The 12988-nt window shown below is 39.5% G+C and overlaps 1 protein-coding gene and 2 pseudogenes across 1 annotated transcript; all 3 read right to left on the bottom strand.

The window, feature by feature from the left end:
• LOC130215687 (gastrula zinc finger protein XlCGF7.1-like) overlaps window positions 1-12988 on the bottom strand; it is a 359478-nt pseudogene that overhangs the window by 287492 nt on the left and 58998 nt on the right.
• Window positions 2397-3387, bottom strand: LOC130215647 (zinc finger protein 239-like). Its single transcript, XM_056447490.1, has one exon. The coding sequence runs from the start codon at window positions 3321-3323 to the stop codon at window positions 2469-2471; it is 855 nt and encodes a 284-aa protein (XP_056303465.1). The 5' UTR covers window positions 3324-3387; the 3' UTR covers window positions 2397-2468.
• Window positions 8803-10013, bottom strand: LOC130216549 (gastrula zinc finger protein XlCGF8.2DB-like; annotated as a pseudogene).

Genomic DNA, 12988 nt, shown 5'->3' with positions numbered 1-12988 from the left:
GGGCCAGACGGAATCTGCGGATGTTTTTTTGCTATTTCTGCTGAGAATTTTGGTAAAAATCTGCGGATTTATGCTGAATTATTTTGGGAGTATCATTACTAAAACCTTAATATATGAAATAAAAAACTATATCTTTTTAACTTGTATTAAATGTTTAAAATGGAAATCCAATTAGATCCACTTTATTTGGTAAACAAAGCAAGTCTCTCATATAATATCTCTAATAAAAGACAGAAAATATGACTGTACACACTGCACTGTACATAAATCAGATGAACATATTCATATTAGTCAATAATTATTACTGTAATGAATTTAAAAACTGAATAAATATAGTTTTACACACATTTACTCAAGTAAATAAACAGAATTAATGATGGGCTAAAAATCTGTGGAATTCTGCGCGCGCAGATTCCGTGTGGGTCTACTTATGACATATGACAAGCTTCTTCTACATTTTAACTTTCTTGTAACTCCCAAAGAATTTTCTCTTGTTTTCTCTGCAATTAATTCTAATATTGTTTCCTTATTTAGAGGTGTAACTGGGATTCATAAGCCCATAATCAGTCTAGCTGATACAACGTGTGGTAAAATTAGTTTCCCATAGTCTAAATTTAACAAATCTATTCGCTCTCTTTTTGTTTCCACACCTAGCTCTATTACCTATTGGAATAATTTTGTAAGAATTCCTAAATGGGAAAGTAGTTGGTCATTGCCTCACAAATTTTTGGTTACAAATAAAAGAAATATCTTTTAAACTAATTCATCAATTCTACCCGGATAAACATTCCCTCAGTAAATTTAAATAGAGATATTGATATAAATTGCTATTTTTGTTCTTTGCATTGTTCTTTGCATTTCTGTTTTTATTTTTTAAAAAAAGTACTTTTTAATTTTAATCTACATTTTGAAAATGTAATTTTTGGATATTTTAGTTATGATAATTTGAATAACGAAGTTCTTGTTAATAACCTATTTATTTTGTTAATTAAGTTTCATATTCATAAGTGTAAATTTTCCAACAAAAAACTTGTTTTACTGTGTTTTATAAAGAATTGAATAAATACTTTTGCACTATTCAGCATAGTGCTAATCGAAAGGCCATTAAAACTGTACATCTGTGCTCTAGTTTCACATTGTTTGATTAATGTAAAGGTCCGCTTGTTTGTATTTGTAAGAATTTTAGTTAACTATTTGTATTCTTGTTTTTATGTTTGTTTAATTTATTTATTTGTGCTGTTATTTACTTTCTATAACCCAGGCATACTATATTGTCATGTATCTGTTGTTGAAAGCATAATAATAAACAAATAAAAAAATGCAAGTGACATGTCTTGTGTATTCTAGAGACTCAGTAGAGTAAATCGCTAGCTCAGATTGTTTTTCATAACTGTTACTTTACTGATATTTGTTAACATGTTTAATTGTTGGTAATTTAGGTAGCGATCAACTCCAATAGTGCTATAATTGTTGTCAAATTCACAAATGTGTTAATTTCACAAGGTAAAAAGAGTAAGTGCACAAGCTGTGATTGTTTAAAAGGATGTAACTGTTCATTATCAGTGTTATATTTAAAAAGAAAAATAAATCTTATCAAAAAGTGTTTGTATTTTACAAATAGTCAACTCTATTTTTCATACAAATCTAAAGGGACATATTTCAAATCATGTTTTTGCTGAGATGGCCAGTCAATTTGAGAAAACAGTGATCATCCTCTCATTCGGTATTCACCTGGTTTCTTTTGTTATATTGTCAGCCGTGCTGCTTCTCAATGAACTACAACTTAAACTATTTTCAGCCAGCCAAAGAGGCTAATGGAAGCAGCTCTTTACCCTGCCACAGCTGAAATCTACCTGCATTTGGCAGGTTGGCTGGCGTTAAAGAGCCCCTATCATACATTAAAAAGGGTCATATTTTGGTTTTAAGGGTCTCCAAGAAAAGGCTGATCTGCATGCAATGGTCTTATAATATGCATTTATTTTTACCTAATTATCCCAGCAACTCCCATATGAATCGTTCAGCGATTCATTTGTTCCCAAACCCCTCCTTAGCGCGAAGCTAATCTGCACTGATTGGACCGATGGCCGCCTGTTGCGATTGGTCGACAGCGTTCAGCGCGAAACAGAGTGAAATGCTGAGCACGGCATATCAACAATATTGAAGTAGTCAGAGTGCAGAGTGTATGTGTGAGCATACCTGCCAATACTCCTGCTTTTCCCGGGAGTCTCCTGCATCTCCAGCCACCCACCCATTTTGTTATTTATCCCGGAAATTTATTGATGTTATTTATTATAACGACACAGATCAGTCACGCGGAAAAAAAAGTGATTGACAGGTGATGATTTCTGTGTAAATTATCTTTATTTATTCATGGGTAAAACAAAGACCATGCGGGTCAGCTAGTTGAAACGGTAGGCTACAACTAAATAATTACTTATGAATTAATTAATCATTCATAAATAATTAATTCATTGCCGCCTACGACAACGACGCCTTCGTCCATCGCGATGTTTTACATTAGACATCGTATAATGCCAAATTGGTCGACATTGCCCAACCCTACTGTGAGTCCTCTGGTGTCGTTTCAAGTGTCCAGCTGTAATAAAACTCTTCCCACAGTCAAAGCACACATGCTCTCTCAAACCAGTGTGGATCCTATCATGCTTCCTTAAACTTGACGTCTCTGTAAAACTGTTTCCGCACAAAGAGCATGAATACGGCTTCTCCTTTGTATGAACTCTAAGATGTTTCTTTAGGTCTCCAGCCCTCAAAAATGCTTTGCTGCACTGATCACACTTGTGTGTTTTCTCTCCAGTGTGGATCATCTCATGTGATTTCAGGTTTCCTACACAATTGAATCTCTTGTCACAGTGTGAACACTTGTAAGGTTTCTCTCCAGTGTGAATCCTAAGGTGTCGTTTCAAGTCTGCAATTTTAATAAAACCTTTCCCACACTCAAAGCACGAATGATCTTTAACACCAGTGTGGATCTTCTCATGCTTCCTTAAACTTGACGTCTCTGTAAAACTGTTTCCGCACAAAGAACATGAATAAGGCTTCTCCTTTGTATGAACTCTAAGATGTTTCTTTAGGTCTCCAGCCCTCAAAAAGGTTTTGCCGCACTGATCACAATTGTGTGTTTTCTCTGCAGTGTGGATCCTCTTATGTGATTTCAGGGTTCTTAAACAAATAAATCTCTTGTCACAGTGTGAACACTTGTGAGGTTTCTCTCCAGTGTGGATCAGCATGCAAGTTTGTTCTTCACTTTTGACATGATGTTTCTCCTCATCTTCACTCAGTTCTTCACTCTCCTCCTTCACCATCACATCTGAAAATTAAGTAAATACGTTGCATTTTAAAAGGCTATTTTACATCATATGCCACTATGTGCTTTAAGGTTTACACTTTGGCTTTTATATATTAAAAAATGAATCTGAAACTTCCAGTAACTTGTAATTCGTAGCTCGTAAAGCATATCAGTTCTCACAACAGATGCAAAACTAAGGGCAAAAGAACAGTGTTAAATGGAAAACAATTATGTCAGTTTTAAGAAGAAAGAAAGACCTCGCTAGCAAAGTCATATGAAGGGAAGATGGCAATGCTGTTGGAAACCGAGGTCATGCTTAGCTTTAGTGGGCAACCATCAGGGGTGTAAAGTAACAAATTACAAACACTCAAATTACTGCGAGTAGTTTTTCTCAGAAATTTCTAAGTCAATTTAAAAATGAGTACTTTTACTTTACCTTGAGTAAATTTTTTGCGCTGTCTCTGTATTTTTACTCCACTACTTTCCTTCTACCAGTGGTCACTACTTTATTTATTTCTTGTCAATGGGGATTGGCTAAAGTAGAAAGGTCAGTCCTGTGTTTCCTGTCCAATCAAATCGCACATAGAAAGTAAATCGCATCATACTGAACAACCTCGAGACGCTTCATAAATGCAGCAAACCATTTAGAAGCATTAAACATGTACAAGAAGATGTCCAAAGTCATTACACAAAATGACCCAGAGACTGTTTATAGCAGGCATGTCCAAACTTGGTCCTGGAGGGCCGGTGTCCTGCAAAGATTAGTTCCAACCCCAATCAGGCACACCTAGGCTAGCTAATCAACCTTTTACTAGGCTTTCTAGAAACATCCTTGCAGGTGTGTTGAGGCAAGTTGGAGCTACAATCTGCAGGACACCGGCCCTCCAGGACCGAGTTTGGACACCCCTGGTTTATAGACTGCATGTCACCACACCTGCCAACATTTGTATCTGAAAATCAGGGAGACCGGAGGGTTGAGTGAACTGAAGAGTGTGGGGGGTGGGGGTAATTCCAGGAGTTTTCCCGAGAGACAGAACAAAACGGAAAATGGGTCTGAATTACAGGAGACACCTGGGAAAAATGGGAGTGTTGGCAGGTTTGCATGTCACAGATGACAACTGTGTGATGACTGAAATTGCCAAACAGCCTTAAACAACCACTAAATGGAACGAAGGAAGACAGGAAGGTAGGATCAAGTGAATCAAGGAAATATTAAAGGAAGGAAGGACTGTATGAACGAAGGAAAAAAGGAAGGATTGAACAAAAGGAAAGAAGGAAGGACTGAACAAAGGAAGGATAGAATGAAGGAAGGACAGAAGAAATGAAGGACAGACGGATGAACAAAGGACCTGAATGAAGGAAGTAACAAAAGGATGAACGAATGAAGGAAGTAACAAAAGGATGAACGAATGAATGAATGAGTCAAATCCAATAATCCAATAAGTGGTAAGGGGCAGGACTAATACATATTCCACTTCCTTCACCACCACATCTGAAAATTAAGTAAATAAGTTGCATTTTAAAAGGCTAGTTGTACTATGCCACTGTGGGCTAGTTTTTAATTGTACAGTCAATTGATCATGAATAAGAGCACTTGTGGTGGCTGAAATGTGCAAGTGGTCAATTGTATACACCTTGGCCTTTATATACTAAAGAAGCGAATCATTGAATTCCAGTAACTCGGGATTAAGAATGGCAGCCTAAAATTCTGCCAAACATGATTCACGAAAAGCGTGTCAGTTCTTAAAATAGATGCAAAACTAAAGGGAAAAGTTAAAAGGAAAAAAAACTTATGTCAGGTTTAAGAAGAAAGAACAAGAACATAATAAAAGGCCTATAGACCTTGCTAGCAAAGTCATTTCAACGGAAGCTGGCAACGCTGTAGGAAACAGAGGTCATGTTGCTAACATCAATTCATATAGCAGTAAGTAGGAGTGGTGCAACCCTAAGTGGCGCTCTGGGCAAATGACGACTGTGCTGCCCTCACGGTGCTAATGCCACCCTCATGCAAGTGAAGGGGGAATTGGTTGTCGCAGAAGATATTAAAGAGCTGGGGCGGGGAGGGGAGTCATGAAAGTAAGTGAATAGGGGGGGGGGGGTATGTCACGGAAGAAAGTGAAGAGTGGGGGAATGTGAGCACGGAATGTAGAGTGGTGATGATGCCACTCTGGACGATTGCCAATATTGCCCATGCCTAAATTCGCCACTGGCAGTAAGTGAATGTCTAAAGGCATGACAAACTGGAACATGGAGATGAAGAAAATAAACCAAAATAAACAAAAGAAACTGGAGGAAAACTGTTTGTAAAATGGAAGGACACAGCTGATTCCGAAAGGTGGGAAATCACAGTAAAAGACACCTGTCGCAGGGGGTCAAAGACCCGTCAAGTGGGGAAAACTGATAAGGAGAACGGCGGCTTGTAAGTAGATCATTTGTCAAATGACTAACATCTGTGTCTTTGCAGCGATTGTGCAGAAGAGATGCCATAAAGTTTATCCCTGGAAACGCCACAAAGCAAAAAAGAGAACTCACAGCAACTTGCTCAGGGCACAATATTTTTTGTCTGTCTTTGTTTGACAGAAACTGTTAAAGATATTTTTTTCAGGGTTTTCACCTATAATTGATAGGAGAGAAGAGAGTATAGACAATGAAGTGTGGGGAGCAGAGAGAGGGGAAGGATCGGCGTAGGACCTCAAGGCAGGAATTGAACTCGGGTCACCGTGAACACAAGAGTGCCATGTGTTGACGCACTAACCACTACACCATTGGTGCCGACAAACTCATCAACCCGTCTTCTTCCTCACCCAAACAAATAAAACCATATCACACCTTAGGTAACATTTATGGTTATATTCATACTCATGATTGATCACAGCTGGTCCCGCATCAGCTCCGCACATTGCGCCGATCAGATGAATATTGACTCACAATAAATAACCAGAGTTTTCCACTTCGGTCATTTTCATCTTGAAGAATCCCCCCCTTCCACCCCTACTCCTAGGGTTGCACGGCGGCCCAGTGGTTAGCACTGTTGCCCCAGAGCAAAAACACCCCTGGTTCGACTGCTCACCGGGCCAGTTGGCGTTTCTGTGCAGAGTTTGCATGTCATGACCGAAAGGACAAGATCTCCGATACAAGCAGCCAAAATGAATTTTCTTTCGCAAGGTGCACACTTATAGATAGGGGAGGACCTCTGTCACCCGGGAGGTGCTCAGAGTATAGCCGCTGCTCCTCCACATCAAGAGAAGTCAGTTGAAGTGGCTCTGGCATCTGTTTTGGATGCCTCATGGACACCTACCTAGGGAAGGGTTCCAGGCATGTCCCACCAGGAGGAGGCCTCGGAAAAGACCTAGGATGCGTTGGAGGGACTATATCTCTTGGCTGCCCTGGGAATGCCTCTGGATCCCCCGGAGGAGCTGGAGGAAGTGTCTGGAGAGAGGGAAGTTTGGGGGTCTCTCGTCAGACTGCTGCCCCTGCGACACGGCCCCAGAAAAGCAGTAGTAAATGAATGAATGAATGAACTTTTACTCTATTTGTACTACACTTTTAGGCAAGTAATGGTACTTTTACTTGATGATGATTTTTCAGTACTCATACCACTTCTAGTCACCATGTGAGAGTTGCAGAGAGCTGGCTGCCGACTGCCTGGTTTAGAGAGTAATAAAAGGAACGGGGAAAATGAAAACTACAATTATAAATTTAAATGCAAAGCAGAAAACCGCAATTGTTTCTTTCCTTTTATTTGAGAAAAAACTGAATACACTTAATTTGTCAAGGATAAGGCAGAGTTTTAAAAACAAAACTTATTTCCATTGTGGTCCTTTCCATGTGTGTTTTGAACTATGGAGGCTGTGCCAAACGGTTCAATATTGTACTGAGTATTGCGCCATCCCTATTATCTACAGACTGATAATTTTAGAGAAATTTTATCCAGAGAAATCTCTGAAATTGGCCATTTTTTCTATTGCTATGCAGAGGAATCACATTGCTTTCTAACAATTGGAAATATTGTTACTCAGACTCTACCGATAATTCCTCATTTGAATACCATGCAGCCTCAATCACTTCTGCAGCTAAATTGCATTTAGATAAAGTGAAGTTTAATCTCAATATTGCTAAAATCTTATTATAATCACACTGAAATGCATATAAACCCACTGACTGTAGTTGTTTTTACACATCTATCCAATCCATGGTAGGGGACAGGACTAATACACAGACCAATTACTGAACAACAAAGGAGAAGTTCATATTACTGGTTACTACACTTTTATTTTTAGTAATATTTTCTGAAACAAGATACTAGTAATACCCAACAATCAAGGATTACAAATCATAGCAAACAAATGATCTGTTGTTTGAGTCAAACCAATGAATATTCCACTGCATTGCTGGATATACAATTACATAGCTGTAATTCATACGTGGGATTATGTCAATTGTGATTAAAGAGCCCCTATTATAGTTTTTTAAAAATGATCTTCTATGTAGTGTGTAACACAGCACTAAGTGTATGAAAACATCCAGCTGAGGTTTAAATCTAAAAGTGCACCGTGTTGAAAACTACTGATTCTTTAACTAAATGGTCGACTCAGAGTCAAATAAATGAATCGATCTGGGTTCAGATCTTTTGCTTGAACACATCAACGTCGATACGGTACATCACCAAATATGTAGTTCCAGATCTGGTAAAATGAGAACACGCCTTTCCCTTCAGACACTAGCGGAGGCGCGGGGGATCACGGGAATGATCATGGCACGGAGATGATGATCACTCACAGATGGAGATTCGGGTTAAACTTTCACAACAATATCACAGTATAGCCAACCATGTGCTGTGTTTGATCCTGTCATTTATCTGATGATTGATACAATAACCTACGCTGCAATGTGGGATTCGCAGACCGTTTGCTATTAAAGTAAAGTGCAGCAAACTATTATATAGGGGACTTTGTCAGACTTTGACAAGGACTTTGTCAGTAACTTTTACGGTTCATATGGACCAGTTTCTTCTTCCTCCAGATCATAACATGTAAGGGTCATTAAAATTGTTGCCTCGTTTTGTGTAGTTAGCAAAATATGTGTTTAATTGTGTGTTAGAAGTTGTAATCGCCCCGTGCAGCTTGTAATCACTTATCTGTTATAGATCAGCGCTTCTACTGTATCTCTCAGATTAAATCTGTATGGGGCTGTTCACATATCGCATCCAAAACCATGATAAGTGACGTGTGCTTCTTCCGTTAGCGATTTAAATGCGTTTCTGAACTCGCGATTCTCTGGCATTTTTGAGAACAATTGAAATCGCTGAACGAATCATATAGGAGTCGCTGGGATCATTAGGTAAAAATAAACGCATATTATAAGGCAATGAAAGTGTTTTTTTTTGTTGTTGGAGACCCTCCAAAACCTTTTATAATGCAAAATAGGGGGTCTTTAAGCTATATGTTCCCTATTTACAAATGATGGAAATTCATTAACATACACACATTTAACTGTCAAACCTGATGTTTGTGAATTAAGAGTTTTCAGGGACATAAAATTCAATGATGTGCTCTTTCCACAAACACAGAGCATGACCAAAGCTTCTTTGTATGAACTCCAAGATGTCTCTTCAGCTCTGAAGGCCTCATAAATGCTTTGCAGCATTGCTCACATTTGTGCGTTTCTGTTCAGTGTGGAACCTCTCATGTGCTTTCAGGCGTTCTGACCTACGAAATCTCTTGTCGCAGTGTGAACACTTGTACGGTTTCTCTCCCGTGTGGATCCTCTGGTGTCGTTTCAAGTCTCCAGCTTTAATAAAACTGTTCCCACACTCAGAGCACACAAACTCTCTCACAGCAGTGTGGATCTTATCATGTTTTCTTAAACCTGACTGCTCTTTAAAACTCTTACCACACAGAGAGCATGAATAAGGCTTCTCCATTGTATGAACTCTAAGATGTTTCTTCAGCCCTGAAGGCCTCAAAAATGTTTTGCCGCACTGATCACATTTGTATGTTTTCACTCCCGTGTGGATCAGCATGTGTCGATTAAGTTTTGTTAATTGTCTGAAACCAACCCCACACTGAGTACATGTGAACAGTTTCTCTAAAGTGAGATTCTTTTGATGTGCTTTCAGGTGTCCTGAATATCTGAATCTCTTGTCGCAGTGTGAACACTTGTACGGTTTCTCTCCCGTGTGAATCTTCTGGTGTCGTTTCAAGTCTCCAGCTTTAATAAAACTCTTCCCACACTCAAAGCACACAAACTCTCTCACAGCAGTGTGGATCTTATCATGTTTCCTTAAACTTGACTGCTCTGTGAAACCCTTACCACACTCAGAGCATGAATAAGGCTTCTCGTTTGTATGAACTCGAAGATGTTTCTTCAGATCTGTAGCCCTTATAAACGATTTGCTGCATTGATCACATTTGTGTGGTTTCTCTCCAGTGTGGGTCCTCTCATGTGTTTTCAGGTTTCCTGCACAATGAAATCTCTTGTCACAGTATGAACACTTGTGAGGTTTCTCTCCAGTGTGAATCCTCATGTGAATAGTGAGATTGTATTTCTGACTGAAACACTTTCCACACTGAGTGCAGATGAAACCATTTACGGCTGTCGTTTCCATTGAAAACGTATGTTCAATCTTTATGTGAGTTTCTTCTTCACTTTTGACATGATGTCTCTCCTCATCTTCACTCAGCTCTTCACTCTCCTCCTTCACCACCACATCTGAAAATTAAGTAAATGAGTTGCATTTTAAAAAGCTATTTTTTAAAGCTAGTTTTTAATTGTACAGTCAATTGATCTTGAATAAGAGCACTGGTGGTGGCTGAAACGTGCAAGTGGTCAAATAGGTTTACACTTTGGCCTTTATATACTAAAGAAACAAATGAGAGAACTCCAGTAACTCGTGATTAAGAATGGTGTTAAATGTAAAAAAAATTGTCAGGTTTAAGAAGAAAGAACAAGAAAATGAAAAAGGGCCTACAGACCTCGCTAGCAAAGTCATATCAAGGGAAGCTGGCAACGCTGTGGGAAACAGAAGTCATGCTTCTAAGATCTATTCACATAACAGTAAGTAGGAGTGGTGCAAGTCTAAGTGGCGCTCTAGGCAAACGGCACCCATGCTGCCCTCACAGTTATAATGCCGCCCTCATGCAAGTGAACAGCGGGGCAGGTTGGTTGTTGCGGAAGATAGTGAAGAGCTGGGGCGGGGAGGGGTGTCATGAAAGAAAGTGAAAAGAGGGGGATGGAATGTCGCGGAACAAAGTGAAGGGGGGGGGGGGTAGCAAAAGAAAGTGAAGAGTGGGGGGGTTGTGAACCTGGATGAAAGTGTAGAGTGGTCATGATGGATGATCTAGGTGATCGCCCATATTTCCCATGCCCAAGTCCGCAACTGGCAGTAAGTGAATGTCTAAAGGCATGACAAACTGGAACATAGAGATGAAGAAAATAAACCAGCAGTTGCAGATAAACCAGCTTGTAAAATGGGGGAATTGAAACAAAATACAGCTGATTCTGAAAGGTGGGAAATCACAGTAAAAGACACCTGTCAGAGGAGGTCAAAGATTTGTCAAGCGGGTAAAAACTGATCAGAAGAACAGCGGCTTGTACGTACATCAATTGGCAATTGACTTATACCTGTGTCTTTGCAGTGATTGTGCAGAAAAGATGCCATAAAATTTATTCCTGGGAATGCCAAAAGGCGAGAGAGAACTGACAGCAACTTGCCCAAGGCACATGACTTTTCATTTGTCCTTGTTTAAAAGAAACTGCTAATAAAAGTCTGCTTGTTCCGAGCATCTCATCAACCTGTCTTCTTCCTCACCCAAACGAATAAAACCATATCACAGCACATATTACAGCTCCTCTGCAGTCAAACAACAGTTCAGTTGAAGCTGTCGGTCCTGGAAGGTCACTATGATATTATGGCCCGTTTCTACTGAGTGGTACAGTACAGTACGGGTTGGTACGGATCACCTTTATCAGGCTTGCGTTTCCACTGCCAAAAGTGTACCAATATGTTACCAATTACAGAAACACTATAGTCAGTACCCACCTCTCATCTGTATCTTTAATCTTCACCAGCTGATGTAACCTCTGTTAGAGAGTAATTCAGTCATTCCGAGATCATAATACTCCAAAAGGTGATGATAGAACATGGCAATTTGATCATGTTTCAGGTTTCTGAAAGAATCATTAGCTCCTTTGTTTTTTATGGCTTCCCCTTTGTTTTTTCGCACTTCACTCTCATGTTTGTCCATTTCTAAAGCAAGTGTCAGAAGCACTTCAAGAATCACATGCAGGTTATTCTCATCAGCTCAAGAAGTTTGAAGTATTTTAAATATAGATGTGTGGCGCACACAAGACAGCATAACTTCTTTATGCTTTAGATGACCTTATAAACAACTTCAGTGCACAGGGTAGATTCTGCTCTTCTTCTTGGGTTTGTGGCTGTTTATCAAAACGATGACAAGTTTTGTTCAAGCTCAGGTCGACCATGGCTCATTATTATATGTACATAGTATAATGGTGTAATGTCTCCACTGTGTATTTAAAAATGCCACTTCTTTTGTTTTCCTTCTCCTGGCTTGTGCATGAGCTAGTGACATATCTCTGTAAACCAATAGCCTTTTCGTACCCTTATGTTGTGCTAGGTACCCTTCCAAAAGGGTACCCAAATGTGGTACGATGCAGTTCATTTTTTGGTACCCTATGACAGTGGAAACAACAATAATAGCATACTGAACAGTAGCGTACCACTCAGTGGAAACGGCCAATATGATAATATGAGGTGTTGGAAAACTTAGAACTAGGGAATCTGTTGCAGTTAAACCAGAGGGACAAACTTGGTATTGAAAGAGCAAACAGACACCATGCAGGGATCCATTCAATCCACACAGCCTTCACTTGCACTCATTCACATTCTCTCCCTCTCTTTCTCTCGCTCTCACACACTTATTCGCTACGCAAAAGTTAAGGTCAGATCAGGTAAAATAAATATCAGAACGCAAAACATGAATATCTGCCATTTTCCGGAACAGGATCCGGCAAGATCTGGCTCAAATGAAGCAGTGCCTCTCTTCTCTCAAAAAGACCGCACCACACGAAAACCTCAAAACATTATGGAATTCTGAGTGTGCCTCACACAGGTGAGTGGGCTTGACAAACCACCTGTAGAGAAAACACTTCAACTGGCAATAGTTTTTGTGCCAGATTTTCTTACAAATCACTTCATATCTAAAAAACAAAACAAATAAATAAAAAAAAAATGCTAAACTTGAGAACACTTGAAGCAGAACACTGCTAAGATATCGCTAATGATCTTCAGAAAGAGCTGTAGGAACTGCTCAAGAGGGGTTGTTGTGAAGTTGTTGTGAACTTGTTCATCAGTGCACCACTCCCTGAAACAGAAACAAGTACGATTTAAGCAGTGCTTATTTTGTGAATTGCGATGTCCCAGAACAGATCGGAGTAACGGATCCGGCATGTTACCCAAGTCGGAAATGGTGTCGCAGATGAAAGTGATTGTGGGGGGGGCGGACGAAATCAGTAAGTGGACGAAATTGAAGAGGGTTGGGAATAAAAAAAATAAATAAATAATAATAAATAAATAAATAAATAAATAAATAAATATCGCAGAAAAAAGTGAAGCATGGGCGGGGGCTGGTCCATGTGAGGAGGGAGATCGGAAAATGA

Source organism: Danio aesculapii, chromosome 22, assembly GCF_903798145.1.
Source record: "Danio aesculapii chromosome 22, fDanAes4.1, whole genome shotgun sequence".
Taxonomy (NCBI): domain Eukaryota; kingdom Metazoa; phylum Chordata; class Actinopteri; order Cypriniformes; family Danionidae; genus Danio; species Danio aesculapii.
The sequence above is the reverse complement of the archived record's forward strand: the minus strand, read 5'-3'. Positions and strand labels throughout refer to the sequence as shown.

What these genes read in the sequence shown, in the direction of transcription:
- LOC130215647 (XM_056447490.1), bottom strand. Translation starts at nt 3,323, where the DNA reads ATGGTGAAGGAGGAGAGTGAAGAACTGAGTGAAGATGAGGAGAAACAT.